At 49.2% G+C, this 19,758-nt stretch overlaps 1 protein-coding gene across 2 annotated transcripts in view; it reads left to right on the top strand.

The window, feature by feature from the left end:
- MTMR3 (myotubularin related protein 3) overlaps window positions 1–19,758 on the top strand; it is a 105,302-nt gene that overhangs the window by 65,509 nt on the left and 20,035 nt on the right. For both annotated transcript variants that reach the window (XM_038763588.1, XM_038763589.1), the window contains exons 5-8: window positions 1,346–1,435; window positions 3,687–3,803; window positions 10,630–10,712; window positions 13,171–13,337. In XM_038763588.1, the coding sequence (XP_038619516.1) occupies window positions 1,346–1,435; window positions 3,687–3,803; window positions 10,630–10,712; window positions 13,171–13,337 (457 nt within the window). The remainder of the gene's footprint in view (window positions 1–1,345; window positions 1,436–3,686; window positions 3,804–10,629; window positions 10,713–13,170; window positions 13,338–19,758) is intronic.

Here is a 19,758-nt window from a genome sequence, read left to right on the forward strand (position 1 = left end):
TAGTCTGGTTTCTGTCCAGTCGTGATTTGGAGGAAGTTGCTGACAATGGGAGTGATGGAAGTTGTGAGCGTTAAAGCAGTAGAGCTCAGGAAGTTTGGCTCGCGTGGGGTTGGGTCAGCTGGGTCACGATCAGTTATCTTTCAATCAATCAAGCTGTGATACTGATTGAGTGTTTACTGTGTGCACAGCACTGCATTAAGCGCTTGGGAGAGGACAGTAGCGTCACCCAGTGGATAGAGCCCGGGCCTGGGGGTCAGAAAGAGCTGGGTTCTAATCCAGGCTCCACCACTTATCTGCTGTGTGACCACGCGCAAGTCACTTCACTTTGCTGTGCCTCAGTTCCTTCATCTGTAAAATGGGGATGAAGACTGTGAGCCCCGTGTTGGGCAGGAACTGTGTCCGGCCTCATTACCTTGTATGTACCACAGCGCTTAATACAGTGCCTGGCACCTAGTAAGTGCGTAACAAATAGCTCTAGACCATAAGCTCATTGTGGTCAGGGAATGTATCTGTTGATTGTTATAGTGTACTCTCGCAAGTGCTTAATGCAGTGCTCTGCACATAGTAAGCGCTCAGTAAAAATGATTGAAGGAAATACCATTATTATTATTACTATTGGAGAAGCAGCGTGGCTCAGTGGAAAGAGCACGGGCTTTGGAATCAGAGGTCATGGGTTCAAATCCCAGCTCTGCCACTTGTCAGTTATGTGACTTTGGGCAAGTCACTTAACTTCTCTGGGGCCTCAGTGGGCCTCAGTGACCTCATCTGTAAAATGGAGATTAAGACTGTGAGCCCCACGTGGGACAACCTGATCACCTTGTATCCTCCCCAGTGCTTAGAACAGTGCTTTGCACATAGTAAGCGCTTAATAAATGCCATCATATTATATTACTATTACTGCAGGCACAATCCCCACCCACCAGGAGTTTACAGTCTAGAGGGGGAGGCAGACATTGAAATAAATTACAGATGTCCGACAGTTGTGCCCTGGGGCTGAGGGTCAGGGACTTAAAGGGACAGATTCTTGCCTTCTCCAAATGCTGAGTTCAGTTTTGTCTTTGTCAGCTGTCCAGTTTCCCGTAGTCGCTTTTAGGGGGCACACGCTGGCCAGGATGACATGACTTTGAGGATACGTCTTTCACAGCTGTGCTCACTGCCCTTCTCGAACCCCGGGCCAACTGGAGACCCCAATCACGATGGCCGCAGCGACCTCGGGCCTGGGCCTCTGAGGGCAAGAGTCGCTCCGCCCCTGGGGTCAGAGGTCGCTGCGGCCCACCGAGGGGCTGGGGGCAATGAGCAGGGCTGGGACCAGAGAAATAACACCTCAACTCTTTGGCTCGTTCAGGATGAAGAGACACATCACAGCCTTGAATGCATCCAGGCCAATCAGATCTTCCCCCGGAAGCAGCTCATCCGTGAGGAGGAGAACCTCCAGGTAAACCCAGCTCACTTCCAGCCTTCCTTTCAGGAGGGCAAACGGCAGGTCAGCCGATCCCCCTCAGAAGGAACGGGGTCTCTCAGCTTAAGGGATGAGGAGCGGTCCCCACATAATAATAATAATGATGGCATTTGTTAAGCGCTTACTATGTGCAAAGCACTGTTCTAAGCGCTGGGGAGGATACAAGGTGATTAGGTTGTCCCACGTGGGGCTCGCGGTCTTAATCCCCATTTTACAGATGAGGGAACTGAGGCTCAGAGAAGTGAAGTGACTCGCCCAAAGTAACACAGCTGTCAAGTGGCGGAGCCGGGATTAGAACCCATGACCTCTGACTCCCAAGCCCCTGGACCCTCCCGGTCTTTGAAGAAATGAAAGGAATTCCCTCTCCAAACCTGACTGGCCCCCACCAGGTCACCCCAGAGGCAAAACCCTCCAAAATTCCACCAGGCCTTTTCTCGATGAATTCCCCGCATCTCAAGTGGTATTGGCTCATCAGCCATCTGGAGCCCACGGGCACTTGTTTAGACCCATCCTCGGCCTGTGGATACATATATTTTCTCCATTGTGGATTCGGTAATTGATTTTTGACAGGTAGGGAAGTATTTTCACGCTGGTGTCCCCCGTTGTAACATAAGCTCTTTTTGGGAAGGGGCTGTGTTCCTTTTTGGCTTTGTACCTCTCACGGGAGCACTATGAGAAGCACCGTGGCCTGGGAGACAGATGACCTGGGTTCTAATCCCAGCTCCGCCACTTGTCTGCTGGGTGACCTCGGGCTAGTCACTTCACTTCTCTTGGCCTCAGTTCCCTCATCTGCAGTTTCAGTGCCTGTTCTCCCTTCTTCATAGACTGTGAGCCCCTTGTGGGACCTGATTATCTTGTATTTACCCCAGCATTTAGTACAGTGCTTGACACAGAGTAAGTGCTCAAGAGATACAACAATTAATTAGTTCCAGATATTGCAACCAGTGAGTGCCCAGTAAATACCGGGACTATGAAAAGGCCAGTATGACTGGATTTTCCCAACTCCAAAACCCTCCTAAATTCCCATCATCTCCTCCAAGAGGCCTTCCCTGCCTTTGCTCTTTATTTCCCCTCTCTGCCCTCCCCTCTGCCTTGACTATGCACTTGGCTGTTTCCCCCTTAAGCATCTTAATATCCCAGCCCCACAACGCTTATGTAAATGTCCTTATATTCCACTATTTCTCCAATCCTTAGTCTATTTTAATGGCTGTGTCCCCCTGTAGATTGTGGGCAGGGTTTATGTCCAAAACTTCGTCTTACTGTACTTTCTCAAGCGCATAGTACAGTGCCATGCCCATAGTAAGCACTCAGTTAATACCATTGATTGGTTGATTGATTGAAGTGATAAGGAGAATTATTGAGCCTGAGCCATTTTGCCCAATTTTTAAATTATTATTTAATCATAGTAAGCCTTTGTTAAGTGCTTACTATGGGTCAAACACCGTCTGAGTCCTGGGATACATACAAGTTAATCAGATCAGACAATGGTGCTTGTCCTACATGGGGCTCACAGTCTCAGTAGGAGAGAGAACAGGGATTGAATCCCCATTTTATAGTAGAGGAAACTGAGGCCCAGAGAAATGAAGTGGCTTGCCCGAATTCACACACAGCAGGTAAGCGGCAGAGCCAGGATTAGAACCCAGGTCCTCTGACAACCAGGCCCGGGTTTTCTCGGGCCAGGCTACCCCGCTGGTGTTCATCTGATTTGCAAACTTTCAGCACCCACGCTGTGATGCCCGCAAAGACTGTGAGCTCGTTGTGGGCAGGGAATGTCACAGTTTATTGTTGTATTGAACTTTCCCAAGTGCTTAGTTCAGTGCTCTGCACACAGAAAGCACTTAGTAAGTATGACTGAATGAATGAATGAGTGAGAGAAATTCTCGGCTTGGTCCCCGCTCTTCATTCTGTCAGCCCAGGTATGGGACACCTTGCTCCTTCAGAAATGAGTTGGTACCCGGATCCTGGACCCGAGTTCTAATCCCGCCTCCGCCACGTCCTCTGGGTGACCTCGGGCCAAAGTCACTTCACTTCTCAGGGCCTAAGTTCCCTCGTTTATAAAATGAGGATCAAGAGCGTGAGCCCCATCTGGGACAGGGACTGTGTCCAACCTGATTAGCTTGTATCCACTCCAGTGCTTAGAAAAGTGCCTCGCACATATAAGTTCCTAACAAATACCATATAAAAAAAACAAAGAAGTGCTAACAGGATGTCTTCTCTCCTCCCAAAGGTGCCCTTCCTGGAGCTGCACGGTGAGAGCACGGAATACGTGGGGCGAGCTGAGGATGCTGTTATCGCCCTCTCCAACTACCGACTTCACATCAAGTTCAAGGAGTCTCTTGTTAACGTAAGTGCCCCTCCCGCTGCCGGGACATCACAGTCAATCCCGTTGCCGTGGAAATCCATGCCCGTTCCCGAGAGCGGGGAAAGCGCACCCGGGTTTGGCATGGAATTAGCTCCGGCATAACCAGCTGGCATTTCTCCACACACCCTGACGTGACCAAAGGACTTCTGTAGCCTTTTGAAGCAACGTGGCCTAGCAGAAAGAGCTCGGGCCTGGGAGCCCCTTTTAGACTGTGAGCCCACTGTTGGGTAGGGACTGTCTCTATATGTTGCCAATTTGTACTTCCCAAGCGCTTAGTACAGTGCTCTGCACATAGTAAGCGCTCAATAAATACGATTGATGATGATGATGATCTGGGTACTAATCCCAGCTCTTCCTCTTGTCTGCTGGGAGACCTTGAACAAGTCACTTTACTTCCCTGAGCCTCAGTTACCACAGCTGTGAAGTGGGGGTTATGACTATAAGCCTCATGTGGGACCTGGTCTGTGTCCAACCTGATTACCTTGTATCTACCCTAGAGTTTAGTACAGTGCCTGGCACACAATAAGCACCTAACAAATGCCTTTTAAAAGAAAAAATAAATAAATAATTGTGGTTTGTTTAGGAAATGGCTCCACCACCTTTGGGCCACTAGCGTGGCCTAGTGGAAAGAGCACAAGCCTGGAAGTTAAGAGGATCTGGGTTCCAATCCTGATTCTGCCACTCGTCTGCTACGTGACCCTGGGCAAGGCACTTCACTTCTCTGTGCCTCAGTTACTTCATCTGTACAATGGGGATTAAAATGTGAACTGTATGTGGGATATGGGCTGTGTCCATCCTGGATGATTTTGTATCCACCCCGGCGCTTAGTACAGTGCCTGGCACATGGTATGAATTTAACAAATATCATAATAGAAAAAGGTGGGAGTCCCAGCATCTTACTTTCCAGCAGCTCATCAATGCTTAGATGTCAAAAATCCATGGAGCTCGCAACCCCCACCAGTTCCTCAAATCACTGTCTACTTGGATCGATAGCCAGAACAGTTGTGCATTTTTTAGGGAAAAAAATGCAGGGATTTCCCTTAGGCTTCCAGCAAATGGAAGTTTCCATTATGCTCCAAGAATATAAAGGGTCAGTTTGTCCCCCACCATTGTAAATCCCCGAATTCTCCAAAATGTATGTCATCTTTAGCCAGTCATCGTAACTCCGATCGGGTGGGGTGGGGGTAGGGTTAGTCCTAGAGGAAGCTGAAGTTTAAGGGGTTACCCCTGAACCTGCCTAAACTTCTCCCAAGTCTCTCCCTTGGGATGAGAAAAATAGGGTGAAAATCAACTGGAAAATAGGAAGCATTAGCAGCAGCCAAAAGTCGGGACTAAGAACCCGGTGCGACAGCATACCTTTGGTCTTCTTGTCTCTGTCGGGTCCCTCAGAAACGTGACAACCTCCAGAAAGTGAAAAAAATGGCCTCCTTCTGGGTAGAACGAAATCCTTCTCATCACTGAAATCTTGGCAGAAGTTGGCAGGCCTGGCAGTTGGCAGCCTCTGTTCGTCTCTCTCCTCTGGGAACGAATCCTGATTTAGCATCCTGCAGCTGCCCTGCAACCTGCTTAGGAGATTCCCCAAATCAGTCAAGCCTTCAGTGATATTTCTTGAGCAGTTACCACGTGCAGAGCACTATACTGAGTTCTTGGGACAATACAGTACAACAAAGCTTGTAGGCACAATAAGCTTACAGTCTGGAGATGGGACAGGGATTAATATAAATGGTTTATAATAGATAATTTATAGGTATGAACGCAACGGCTGTGGGGCTGAGGTTGGGGCGAATAACAAATGCCCAAAGAACACAGATCCAAGCGCATTAGAAGACGTAGAAGAGAGAGGGAACCGGGGAAAAGAGGGTTTAATCGGGGAAGGCCTCTTGAAGGAAATATATTTATTTTATTTTATGGTACTCGGTAAGCGCATCGTACATGCCAGACCCTGTACTAAACTTTGGGGTGGATACGAGGGAATTGGGTTGGACACAGACCATGTCCCATGTGGACTCCCAGTCTCATTCCCCATTTTACAGATCAGGTACCTGAGGTGCAGAGAAGTGAAGTGACTTGCCCAAAAGCCCACAGCAGACAAGTGGCGGAGCAGGGATTAGAACCCAGATCCTTCTGACTCCCAGTTCCTGGCTCTACCCATTAGGCCACACTGTTTCTGTGACCATCAAAGGACCTGCAAGTGTGCCAATAGTAATTGCTCTCGTTCTCATTCTCAGGGACTTCGGCTTCATGCCATGAACTGATTCCAAAAAGAAAAAAATCAAATCCTCTAGCACGGGGACACATTTTGTTGAGCACAAAGTGTAGGGGAATCTGCTTGTAAAATAGTTTTTGAGGTACAGGTTATTGCTAACCACTTCTGGACCATTTGAATGTAAATTCATTTTAATCTGTGGGCCTTACCTGGAGGCTGGAAGTGTGCTTTCCTGTCAGGACAATTACCAGGTTTGTCTGGGGTGTGATCCTAAATGTACATGTCGGTTTATGTCCAGGAAGAACCACACTGCCTTTTCATTCATTCGTATTTGTTGAGCGCTTACTGTGTGTAGAGCATTGTACTAAGCGCTTGGGAGAATACAATAGAGCAATAAACAAGACACATTCCCTGCCCACAGTGAGCTGCCTTTCTGAACCCAGGAGCCTTTGTGATTTTTACGTCCTCTCTGTGGCAATGGGGCAGGTTCATATGGATTTTGCGGGGGTTGAGGGGAATCCCATCCTCCAAAATGGAATTGAATACGTAATGCCTTTTTCGGTGACTAAACCGCTTGCTAAATTATTGAGCCAAGGAGGGCAAGTGCTTACCAAATGCCACCGGCATAATTCATCATCGTTATTATGATCATGAACAACATGGGCAGGTATTAAGCTGAAACTCAGTTAAGAATTCAAGTGGTTTCCCTGAGCCGTCCTCTTAATCCTGTGTTCCGTTTGTCATCTGACAGACCGCCTGTCAATCGACTGCGTGTGAGATGCCAGTAAGTAACCTGAGCCTGGGATCCCCTCATCCCACCCGGGCCCCGTAACGGGATCGTGTGGTGTGAAAGAGGCCCTCCTTTGCAGTGTGGCAGGAAGCAGCATGGCGTAGTGGACAGAGCCTGGGTCTGAGAGCCCGCTCTGCCACTTGTTTGATGTGTGACCTTGGACGAGTCACTTTGGCTATTTTTGAGACTCAGTTCCCTCATCTGTAAAATGGGGACTGAGTCTGCAAGCCCCACGTGGGACAGGGACTGAGTCCAATCCGATTTGCTTGTATCCACCCTAATGCTTAGGATCATGCCTGGCACATAGTAAGCGCTTAACAAATACTACAATTACTATTATTATTATTGTTATTAGGAAGGGACTGCCCCCATGGGCCCTTTTCCCCATCAGGAAAGAACACCCACGGCTCCCTGTTGTACTCAGAGCGTCGTGATTCAGCGGGAGATGATGTGAGGGCCTGGCCGACTCTGGGATTAGCTCCCGGCCCCGGCTTTCCCAAAACGCCGGCTTGAATCCCAAGGGTGGCGTTTAGAAAGCATCCCCAAGCTCCCGCTTGCAGGCGGACCTTTCCTGCTCAAGTACCTCTACCCACTAATCAGCTCTCAGGCTGTCCATGTGGGTATTCTCCCCCTGGCCTCTGCCTCGACTGTCCGTTAACACTCCCGGGCAGGCCCGAAGCCAGAAAGATGCTACTCCCGTCCTGTCGGACCCACCAGAGGCTCTCCCAAGAAAGAGGGGCGCGAGGCCTTCCAGAAAGGCCGGGAAGGGGACGGGGTCGGACCATTTGGGCTCCCGGCTCTCGTAGACAGTCACCCTTGGAAGAGTCCTCCCTCGGGGAAGACGCAAGCCCATTTTTCTGCCAACCTTTATCCATCGCCCCGCCCCTGCAATATCGCCACTGTGAAACAGCCAGCCAGAAAACAGGACCTCTCACCAACTGTGAGGAGGGGATTGGATTCGGTCAGTCAGTCTGAAATCACTTCCTGACTTCAAAATGATCGTAGGACTGGAGCTGCTTCTATAGTAGCAGCAATCGAAGGCCAGATGCTGTTTTTTGCAAGCATGGGCTCGTATGCCCCGTGACAGCAGTGTACTTATAGATCTATTTACCAGCAATGCATGCTTACTAAAAAAGGGGACTGCTTCTCCACCGCTTTATTCAGTCGGGTGCCCTTACGGCAGCAGCATCAACAAAGTGATTCGCGGCCTTTTGAGGAGTAGACTAACCGCACCGATTGTCTTTGCTGTGTTTTCGGCATGAACTTGGTGGAGCGGGAGAGGATTTCTGACAGGCACAAGACAAAGGAGGGGCCAACTAAAGAGAGGAGGACTAAAGTCAGGCGATCATATTTATGGAGCACTTTCCATGTGCTGAGCGCTTGGAAGAGGACAGTAAAGCAATATAACCCGTACGTTCCCTGCCCACAATGAGTTTACGGTCTAAAGACTGACTAAAACAGGTGGAGACGCAAAAGGAGGTGGAGAGGTCCTGAGGAGAGAGTGACATGGTCAGCATCCTAGGGTCAGGGGAGAATCGGGGAGTGCAGACTCAGCCCGAATCCTCACTTCAGCTCAGAGTTGTCCCCCCATAATCATCCTGGAAAGGTTAGCCTGCCCCTCTCCTGCCAGATCTCCAGGGAAAGTAATACCTGGTCAACCAGAGATCAACTTGGCACAGAAGCAGCTCAGCCTAGTGGATAAATCACAGACCTGGGAGTTAGAAGGACCTGAGTTCTAATCCCGGCTCAGCCATTTACCTGCTGCGTGACCTGGGTCAAGTCACTTGACTTGTCTGGGCCTCAGTTCCCGGTTCAGGAAAATGGAGATAAAGACTGTGAGCCCTATGTGGGAAAGGGACTGTAGCCATACCTCCTATCTTCCTCAGCACTCAGCACAGTGTCTGGCACATGGTAAGCACAAATACCATTTTTTAAAAAACTGATTTGGGAGAGAATTAAAATGAGGAAGGTGTGTCTGGGGGAGAACAGGGTGTGTGGAGCGGGGTGGAGATGTGATTACTCACCAAGGTAGGTGTTTCCTTGTATGCATCCATGTTCTTCCTGGTCTGTCATTTTGCATGCTTGTATACGAAGAGCAGCTTCAGTATTTTTAAAATCGGTCTTTCCTAACTTCTTCTACAACACCAAATTACTTAGCAGCTGGTTTTTAATGGTAACTGCCGGGGTGTCTGACAATGTGGTTCAACAGTTTAGCATCAACCTTTCGGTCAGTCAATCAATCACCAGTATGCACTGAGCACTTACTGTGTGCAGAGCACTGTACTAAGCACTTCGGAGAGTACAGTATAACAATAAACGGACACGTTCCCTGCCTCCACCCAATTTAAAGCCTAGAAGGGGAGACAGACATCAGTAGAAATGAGTGATTCATATTATGCAATTTATGATTCATAGCTGTGTCCATAGTGACTTGTAACTATCTGTATTCTACATTCCCTAAGAAGCATGGTGGAGTGGATAAAGCCGGCCTGGGAGTTAGAAGGTCATGGGTTCTAATCCCGGCTCTGCCACTTGTCTGCCATGCCTTGGTCAAGTCACTTCAGCTTCTTTGGGCCTCAGTTCCCTATCTGGAAAATGGGGATTGAGCCTGCAAGCCCCACATGGGGCAGGGATTGAGTCTAATCCGATTTGCTTGTATCCACCCCAGTGCCTAGTACAGTGAAGCACATAGCAAGTGCTTAATAAATACCACGGTTATTATTATTATTATTCCCTAACTTTCAGAGATTCCTGTTTTTCTGTAGTTATTCTGGTGGGTTTATGTGAAGAGGCAGTGAGTGGATCAAGTGGTATTTGTTCAGCGCTAATAATGATGATGATGGTATTAAGCACTTACTATGTGCCAAGCACTGTTCTAAGCTCTGGATTAGATAAAAGGTAATCACATGGGGCTCACAGTCTTAATCCCCATTTGACAAATGAGGTCACTGAGGCACAGAGAAGCTAAGTGACTTGCCCAAAGTCACACAGCTTGTAAGTGGTGGAGCCAGGAGTGGGCACAGCACTGTATTAAGCGCTTGACCTTGTAACCTCCCCAGTGCTTCGAACAGTACTTGGCACATAGTAAGCACTTCATAAATGCCATCATTGTTATTACTAGGGAAAACACAATCCAACAGAGGCCATTGAGATGGGCCGGAAGGGTGAAGCCCGGATATCTCCCAGGCTCAGTCTTAGCAGTGTCTTGCTGGCGGAAGAAGAGACCTTGGGTTTTTGCCCCACTGTGATTCCTAGCCCTCCTCGCCACCTAAATGTCCTGCACACTATCAGCAAGCCCCTACTTCCTCCTCAGCAGCCAGCACCTTCTCTGACAGTCTCTCCCGAGGCCCACAGTCCATTTCTTCCTCGGTGGAAGGCAAGCCACATCCATCACGTTCTCAGGCAACCAGTCTGGGAACGATTTATCAAGACCCCCCACGTCGCCCTGCGGAATCGGAGATGAGGTTTCTCACAAGCAGTCGCCTTCAGCGGCAGAGAGAACGAGGTCTCCTCGCAGGAGTCCCTCATGAACGGTCAGTCAGTCAGAGGTATTTATGGAGCGCTTATTGGGTACAGAGCATTGGAAGCGCTCGGAAGAGGACAGTATGACAGAGTTGGTAGATCCTTGGGGCAGGGAACGTTTCTGACGGTCTACAGTGTAGTCTGTAAAAAGGGGATGAAGACAGTGAGCCCCACAAGGGACAACCTGATTACCTTGTATCTACCCCAGCGCTTGGTGCTGTGCCTGGCACATAGTAAGTGCTTAACAAATGCCATCTTGGACTAAAGCATCTTAATCCTTTTAATTGTAGGTTCCGTTACAGCTCATAGAGAGCGTCGAATGCCGTGATATATTTCAGTTACATTTGACTTGCAAAGACTGCAAAGTGATCAGGTAGGTACTCGCTCCCCCTCTGGGATGGAAGACTTCTTGGGGAAATGCCAAAGGTGGGCAGGGGGTGTCAAAGCCGAACACTGGTTTCGGCCCCGCTCCCAACATGCTTGGGAAAATACTTCCTTCCCTCCCGCAAACCTGTCCGCTTTCCGTTCCCCAGATGGCTGGACCCAGTCAGGGCTGAACATTTTACGTTCGGCACAGCCATGGTCTCCTTCTGGCTAGGAGAAAATGTCCTTTGAACCCTGTTGATCTGGTATTCCTCGATTCCCCCCAACTTTTGCATACTTCGGGAACACAGATGTGGGTTAAAGCGTTAAAGAAAAATTGACTGAGAGCGAAGGCCACTGTGAAAAACAGATTCCCTTGGGTTGCCAGTTAAATATTTAACTTCCATTTAACCAGGAGTTCTGGAGTTTTTTCAGATTCGACCCATTTTTCCCCTCGGGTGTGTCCGTTGGAACTCCCTCTGGAGAGTCGTGAATCAACTAGCCTCCACTCCAATTAGGGAATGATAACCCTCCTTATTTAAAAAGGTCACTCAACTGGAGAAGCAGTGTGGCCTCGTGGAAAGAGCAGGGGCCTGGGAATCAGAGGACTTGGGTTCTCATCCCGGCCCTGCAGTTGCCTGCTGTGTGACCTCGGGCAGGTCACTTCACTTCTCTGGGCCTTGGTTTCCTCAATTGTAAAATGGAGATTCAATGCCTTGTCAGAGGAAAACCAGAATGCCATCAGACGGACTTGCTGGTCCTTCCTTTCCCTTTAATGGGGCCCAGTTCCCATTTAGCTGTGGGTAGCTGTCTTCGAGCTCAGCCCCTGAATAGTCTTAAAGCCAAACACAAACATGCCCCGGGCTGTCCTTGTAGGGGGAAACCCTGATGTGTTTGCATTTTGATTTGTAGATGGGCAACACATACAGTGGAAAATAAATGGATCCAAATCGAAAATGGAGGGGGGAGAATTACCACCCCTCGCCTTCTCAAACAGTTCATACGTGTTTGAGAGGGATGACGGTCAGGGCAGGGGGTGGGGTCGGCCCGGCTCATTAAGAGGCAGGTCATTGAGAGATCCGTTCATCAAAAAAGCTTTGTGTATGCCCACGTGTCTAGCCATGCCTTTTACATGCATCTGCCCTGGTGCTTAGCACAGTGAGCACATTACACGAGCTCAGCAAAAACCACAGTTATTGTTGTTATTATTTTTATTTCTCCACCTCTCCTTCTGCAGTACTCAGGGATGAGGAGCACCCGATCCATCCCTCGGTCGTATTTATTGAACGCTTCCTGCGTGCAAAGCCCTGTGCTGCATGTTCGGGAGAGTACCATAGAATATGTAGGCTCCTCCAAGAGATCCCGGTTTAACTGGGGAGACAGACCCCAAAAATAAGATACAAGGAGGAAGGGAAATGCTTGCTTATTCATTCATTCAAATTGTATTGATTGAGCGCTTACTGCATGCAAAGCGCTGTACTAAGCCCTTGGGAGAGGACAGTATAACAGACACTTTCTTAGCCTTGCTATTTCAGGACATACAGTAGCTGCTTTTTAGGAAGGTTGGAGGAGGCAGCACACACTCATCCACGTTCCACCAAGGAGCGGGGCTCACGTAGCTTAGCGTTTTTGCAGGCAGAGGGTTTGGTTACTGGCTGATCTGAGGCCCACAGTCCCCCACCTCTGGGGGTGAAAAAGCCCAAGGAATAAGGCAGGGTCAGAAATGAATAATAATGGTGGTATTTGATAAGAGCTTACTATGTGCCAGGCACTGTACTAAGCACTGGGATAGATAGAAGATAATCGGGTCGGACACAGTCCCTGTCCCACATAGTGCTCTCAGTCTCAATTCTGTTTTTTCTGACGACTTGACACCAGTCCACGTGTTTTGTTTTGTTGTCCGTCTCCCCCTTCTAGACTGTGGTCCCGCTGTTGGGTAGGGACCATCTCTATTTGTTGCCAACTTGTACTTCCCAAGCGCTTAGTGCAGTGCTCTGCGCACAGTAAGCGCTCAATAAATATGATTGAATGAATCTCCATTTTCCAGGGGAGGTGACTGAGGCCCAGAGATGCGAAGTGACTTACCCAAGGTCACGCAGCAGACAAGTGGCAGAGTTGGGATCAGAACCCAGCTCCTGATTTCTGGGCCCGGGCACTATCCATTAGGCCTTACTGCTTCTCGAGGGCAGCAGGTAGGGAGGGACTGACTGATTCCAAGCCTGTGGCCTCTGCTCTCCAGTTGGGAGCGAGACGAACCAAGCAGCCTGGGTCAGAAATGGGGGCCGGCGAGTCGCGAGGAGCAAGGATCCAGATAGGGCATCGCTAGGGCTTTCTTGACTGGATTTTCCCAGGTCGCCTTGCGACGCTTTTGAAATGAACGTGCTTTTCTTCTCTCTGGGTGAGACCGTCCGTGGGTCGGTCATCGCCAAAGTCCCAGGTGAGGTTTGGGCCCGTCTGTCCTTTGACAGGTGTCAGTTCTCCACCTTCGAGCAGTGCCAGGAGTGGCTCAAGCGGCTGAACAATGCCATCCGGCCTCCCTCCAAGATCGAAGACCTGTTCTCCTTCGCCTACCACGCCTGGTGCATGGAAGTCTATGCCAGCGAGAAGGAGCAGCATGGGGACCTGTGCAGACCAGGTAAGGGGCATCACACCCGTATCTCTCTCTGCCGTTTGTTTAGATGCTTGGTGCCATCAGGCTCCCTGCCTTCAGCTGGGGGAACCGTGTCCTAGCGGTTAGCGCCTGGGCGTCACAAGGACCTGGGTTTGAATCCTGGCTCTGCCACCCGTCTGCCGGGTGGCTTTGGGGAAGTCATTTCACTTCTCTGGGCCTCAGTTACCTCGTTTGGAAAATGAGGATTAAGACTGTAAGCTCCCTGTGGGACGGGGACTGCATCCAACCCAGTTTGCTTGTCTCTACCCTGGCGCGTAGAACAGTGTCTGGCACATAGTAAGTACTTAAAAAATACCAAAGTTATTATGATTAGTATCATGGGGTACTCAGAACAGCCACCCCCCACTATACTGCACTCTTCCCTTCCACTCTCCACACCTTCAAAACCTTATTTTTATTTTATGGTATTAAGCGCTTACTCTGTGCCAGGCAATTTACTAAGCGCTGGTGTAAATATGAGGTAATCAGGTCAGATGCAGAACCCTGTTCCACTCAGGGTTCACAGTCTTAATTCCCATTTTACAGATGAGGGAACTGAGGCCAGAGAAGCATGGCAACTAGCCCAAGGCCACACAGCAGGCAAGTGGTGGAGCCAGGATTAGAACCCAGGTCCTCTTAATTACCAGGTCTCTAGGCCAGGGCTCTTAACACTGGGCCACGCTGCTTCTGCTTCGATTTATCTTTTCATGGTATTTGTTAAGGGCTTACGAGGTGCCAGGCACTGTTCTAAGCACTGGGGCTGATACAGGGTTGGACACAGTCCCTGTCCCACATGGGGCTCAATGTCTTAATCCCCATTTTACAGATGAGGTAACTGAGGCGCAGAGAAGTGAAGGGACTTGCCTACGGTCATCCAGGAGACAAGAGGCAGACCCGGGATGAGAACCCAGGTCCTTTGGAGCCTGGGAGAAGCAGCGTGGCTCAGTGGAAAGAGCCCGGGCTTTGGAGTCAGAGGTCACGGGTTCAAATCCTGGCTCCACCACTTGTCTGCTGTGTGACTTTGGGCAAGTCACTTCACTTCTCTGTGCCTCAGTTCCCTCATCTGTAAAATGGGGGTGAAGACTGTGAGCCCCCCAGTGGGACAACCTGATCACCTTGGAACCTCCCCAGCGCTTAGAATAGTGCTTTGCACATAGTAAGCGCTTAATAAATGCCAGTATTATTATTATTATTACCCACTAGGCCACGCGGCTTCTGCAGTTCACAAGCATTAAGCATTTTGTAGTTTAATGGTCTCAGCTAGAGAATCAGAAATCTGACAGCCAACTGGCTCTCGAAGGGGATAAGAAATGCGGTGCTCGATAATCTCGTTGGATGGAATTTCATTTCTTTTTTCCCAAAAAGAAAACTGCTTTGGGTTGAGGCTTATGACCGGGTTCTCTGGAGGGAATCGATAGGAAAAGGAGCAGTAATGAGAACGCGAAGGAGCCCCACTCCATACCTGAGAGGGAGAAATTGGAAGCAGAACCCCATCCAAGCTAATGGAAAAATGTGGGATGGGGGGTTGCAGGGGGCACGTGACAGGGACAGAGCAGGATGAGCGAGTTGGAGATTTCCCAGATCTAACGAGGGAATTGGGCTGGGGAAAGTGGTTGTCTCCCCTGTAGAGAGTCAGATCCTTGTGAATGGGGGTCTTGGGCACCAACTCTATCCTGTCATTCTCTCTAAAGTGCTCAAACCACTGCTGTGCATACAGTAAGGTTAGCGCTCTGCTGACGGATTGAGTGGTCTGGTCAGGAGTTTGGGTCCAGCGTGGCTACTTGAAGGAAATGGTTCGTGAGAAGCAGCACGGCTTAGTGGCTAGAACACAGGCCTGGAAGTCAGAAGGACCTGGGTTCTAACCCCGGCTCTGCCACGTGTCTGCTGGGTGACCTTGGGGCAAGGCACTTCACTTCTCTGGGCCTCAGTTCTCTCATCTGGAAAATGGGGATGAAGAGTGTGAGCCCCATGTGGGGCAGGGACTGTGCCCAACCTGATTAACTTGTATCTACCCCAGCGCTTAGAACAGTGCCTGGCACATATTAAGCACTTAATTTTATTTTACTTGTACATATCAATTCTATTTATTTTATTTTGTTAGTATGTTTGGTTTTGTTCTCTGTCTCCCCCTTTCAGACTGTGAGCCCACTGTTGGGTAGGGACTGTCTCTATATGTTGCCAGCTTGTACTTCCCAAGCGCTTAGTACAGTGCTCTGCACACAGTAAGCGCTCAATAAATATGATTGATTGATTAACAAGTACCAGAATAATTATTGTTATTATAACTCGGCCAAACCAGGGCTTTCTTGCTCTTGTCCCTAAACTTAGAGGCCTCGGCTATCTCAGCCTGATGGTCCATGACGGCCAGGGTTGGGTCTCTGCCAGGGGCAACGAGGATGCTGAATCAACCGTATCTATTGGGCGCTCATTTGTGTGACGAGCACTGTACTAAGCGCCTGAGAGAATACATAGCACTTATATACGTAGCTTTATCAACAGAAAACTTCAGTTCACGTCTTCCCCACTCCTCAAGAACCCAATTCATTTCCACAATGAACAGAAACTCCTTTCCATCAGATTTAAAGCACTCAGTCAGCTCCCCCTCTCCTACCTCACCTCACTGGCCTCCTACTGCAGCCCAGCCCTGAGTCTGCTCCTCCAGCGCTAGCTCATTCACTGTGCCCCCATCTCATCTTCCTCGCCGCCGACCCCTTTCCCACATCCTCCCCCTAACCTGGAACTCCCTCTATAATAATAATAATAGCATTTATTAAGCACTTACTATGTGCCAAGCACCGTTCTAAGCACTAGGGAGATTACAAGGTGAGCAGGTTGTCCCACGTGGGACTCAAAGTCTTCATCCCCATTTTACAGATGAGGTAACTGAGGCCCAGAGAAGTGAAGTGACTTGCCCAAAGTCACACAGCTGACAAGTGGCGGAGCCGGAATTAGAACCCATGCCCTCTGACTCCAAAGTCCGGGCTCTTTCCACTGAGCCATATAAACCAGACCACCACTCTCGCCACCTTCAATGCATTATAAAGATCCCACCTCCTCCAAGAAGTCTTCCCCAATCAACCCTCTTTTCCCCGGCTCATTCTCCCTTCTGCGTCACCTGTGCGCTTCAACCTGTGACCTTTGGACATTTAATAATTGCCCACCCCCAACTCCACAGCACATATGTATTATACTTCACGTATTCCTATTAACATCTCTATCTCCCTCTAGCCTATAAGTTCATTATGGGCAGGGAACGTGTCTGCTAATTCTGTCATACTCTCCCAAGCGCTTAGTACAGTGCTCTGTACATAGTAGGTGTTCAATAAATACCATCGGTTGAACAATAATGCAGTATGACAGAGTTGGTGGACACATTCATTCACTCATTAATATTTATTGAGCACTCACTGTGTGCGGAGCACTATACTAAGCACTTGGAAAGTACAATTCAGCAATAGGGACAATCCCTGCCCACACCAGGCATACAATCAATGTTGACAACTGACCACATTCCCAACCCACTAGGGACCCACCCCCCTCCCGCAGCTTCAGGGCTCCTGGTGGGCAGGGTCATGTATTTAACGCTTGGGAGAATCCAATACGTAGCACTTACGTACATATCTTTAACAACAAAAACGTTCAGTTCATGTCTTCTCAAGAACCTCCGACGATTGCTCATGCACCTCCGCAACCAACAGAAACTCCTTTCCATCGTGTCTGCCAACTCTGACGGAGTATCCCCTCGCAAATGGGGATAATCCGCTTATTGACTGTTTACTGTGTGTAGACCACTGTACTGAGCGGTTGGGAAACTACGAAACAATAAGCAGCATGAGAGGCAGCATGGCACAGTGGACAGAGCACGGGCCTGGGAGTGAGAAGGTCATGGATTCTAATCCCAGCTCCACCACTTGTCTGCTGTGTGACCTTGGGCAAGTCACTTCACTTCTCTGGACTTCAGGTTCCTCATCTGGAAAATGGGGATGGAGATTGGGAGCTCCATGTGGGACAGGGATTGTGTCCAACATGATTTGCTTGTATCCACCCCAGCCCTTATTACAGTGCCTGGCATATAGTACACACTTAACACCATTATTATTAGTAACTATAAGCAATGACATTCCCTGTCCACAATGAGTTTACAGCCAAAAGAGAGATAATGATGGTATTTGTTAAGCACTTACTGTGTATCAGGCACTGTAGTAAGCAGTGGGGGGAAAACATAGCCAATTAGAGTGGACTCAGTCCCATTCCCACAACAGTCTCACAGTCTTAATCCCCATTTTACAAATGAGTTAACAGGCACGGAGGGGTGAAGTGACCAAGGTCACATAGCAGACGAGTGGCAGAGCGGGGATTAGAATTCGTTACCTTCTGACTCCCCAGCCTGTGCTCAGTCAATCAATCGTATTTACTGAGCGCTTACTGTGTGCAGAGCACTGTACTAAGCGCTTGGGAAGTACAAGTTGGCAACATATAGAGACAGTCCCTACCCAACAGTGGGCTCACAGTCTAAAATCCACTAGGCCAGGCTGCTTCTCTCTGCACACTCTAATAACAATAATAATAATAACGATGGCATTTATTAAGCGCTTACTATGTGCAGAGCACTGTTCTAAGCACTGGGGAGGTTACAAGGTGATCAGGTTGTCCCACGGGGAGCTCACAGTCTTCATCCCCATTTTACAGACGAGGGAACTGAGGCCCGGAGAAGTGAAGTGACTTGCCTATAGTCACACAGCTGAGCCGGGATTTGAACCCATGACCTCTGACTCCAAAGCCCGGGCTTTTTCCACTGAGCCACGCTGCTTCTCTAAGTGTCCAGACAGTACCACTGATGACTCGATTGGTGCAAAGAATCGCTCCCGGGGAGCTCAAAGTCACCTAACCTCTCAGAAGTGTGAAGACAGCATTCAGCTCCGCAGAGGGTTTCACTACGACGTTCAAAGCCGGGGTCACCAGGGAACTTCAAACTCCTTCTGTGGCATCCAAACCCAAGCTAAGGGAGCCGCAGTTGGCTAGCCCGGATCTGGGCCCCACCCACAGTGGTTTCCCCCTGGGTTTCGTGGTCATGACCTCTTGCCAAAAAAGCACCGGGGAGCTAATTAAGAAGCTGAGCCCTATTAAAGTACAGGGCAGGGGCTTCTTTTCAAAGCAGCCAGGTGGCATGCATAGACGTCGTCAGATCTTCAGAGCTGATTTTTTTTAAGGCATCTAGAACTTCAAACAGAAAAAATAAAACAGGCGTGAGCACTGACCAGAACCAGGCCCCCTTGAACAATAATAATCATAATTATTATGCTTAATAATAATCAGTGCTCTGCACATAGTAAGCGCTCAATAAATATGATTGAATTAGGGTATTTAAGCACTTACTATGAGCCAGGCACTATACTAAGCACTGGGGTGGATACAAGCAAATCCACCCTGTCCTTTGTGGGACTCACAGTCTCAATCTCCATTTTACAGATGAGGTAACTGAGGCACAGAGAAGTTAGGAGACTTGCCCAGGGTCACACAGCAGACAAGTGGCAGAGCTGGGATTGGAACCCATGACTTCTGACTCTCAGGCCCCTGCTCTATCCATTATGCCCTGATGTTTCTATAAGCACCCCAACTCCGTGGTGGAGTTCCTTGTTGGCCACTCGAGTTGTTCTATTAATAATAGAATAATATTAATGGTATTTGTTAAGCAGTAACTGTGTGCCAGGGACCGTATTAAGCACTGGAATGGATACAAGCGAATCAAGTTGGACACAGTCCCTGTCCCATGTGGGGCTTACAGTCTCAATCCCCATTTTACAGAAGAGGTCACTGAGGCCCAGAAAAGTGAAGTGAATTGCCCAAGGTCCCAAAGCAGACGATGGCGGAGCTGGAATTAGAACCCAGGTCCTTCTGATTCCCAGGCCTGGGCTCTATCCACTAGGCCAAGCTGCCTCTCAGGCTGACCCAGGGAGGTTACGCCTCTCCCCTGCCCCTGAAAAGAGAAGAAAGCTGTAGTCAGCTGATAGAGGAGTGTGCTTGGCTCCTTGGGAATTAATCCATCAATGATACTGATTGAGCACTTACTCTGTGGGGAGCACTGGGCTAGGCGTTTAGCAGAGTACCTCACGCCCACCTCTCCCAGCCCTGGGGGAGGGTGGCAGCCGCTGGCCGGGACTTTCTGAGCCAGTGGTCCTACGTGAGCCACATGAATTATTGGAAAAAAGCAGCGTAGCCCAGTGGAAAGAGCCCAGGCCTATGTGGGACAGGGATGTGTCCAACCCGATTAACTTGTATCTACTCCAGCATTTAATACAGTACCTGGCACACAGTAAGCACTTAACCAATACCATTAAGAAAACCAAGAGCCTGGGCCTTGGAATCAGAGGACCCGGGTTCTCTTCCCTGACTGCCCCTTGCCTGT

Source organism: Tachyglossus aculeatus, chromosome 21, assembly GCF_015852505.1.
Source record: "Tachyglossus aculeatus isolate mTacAcu1 chromosome 21, mTacAcu1.pri, whole genome shotgun sequence".
Lineage (NCBI taxonomy): Eukaryota > Metazoa > Chordata > Mammalia > Monotremata > Tachyglossidae > Tachyglossus > Tachyglossus aculeatus.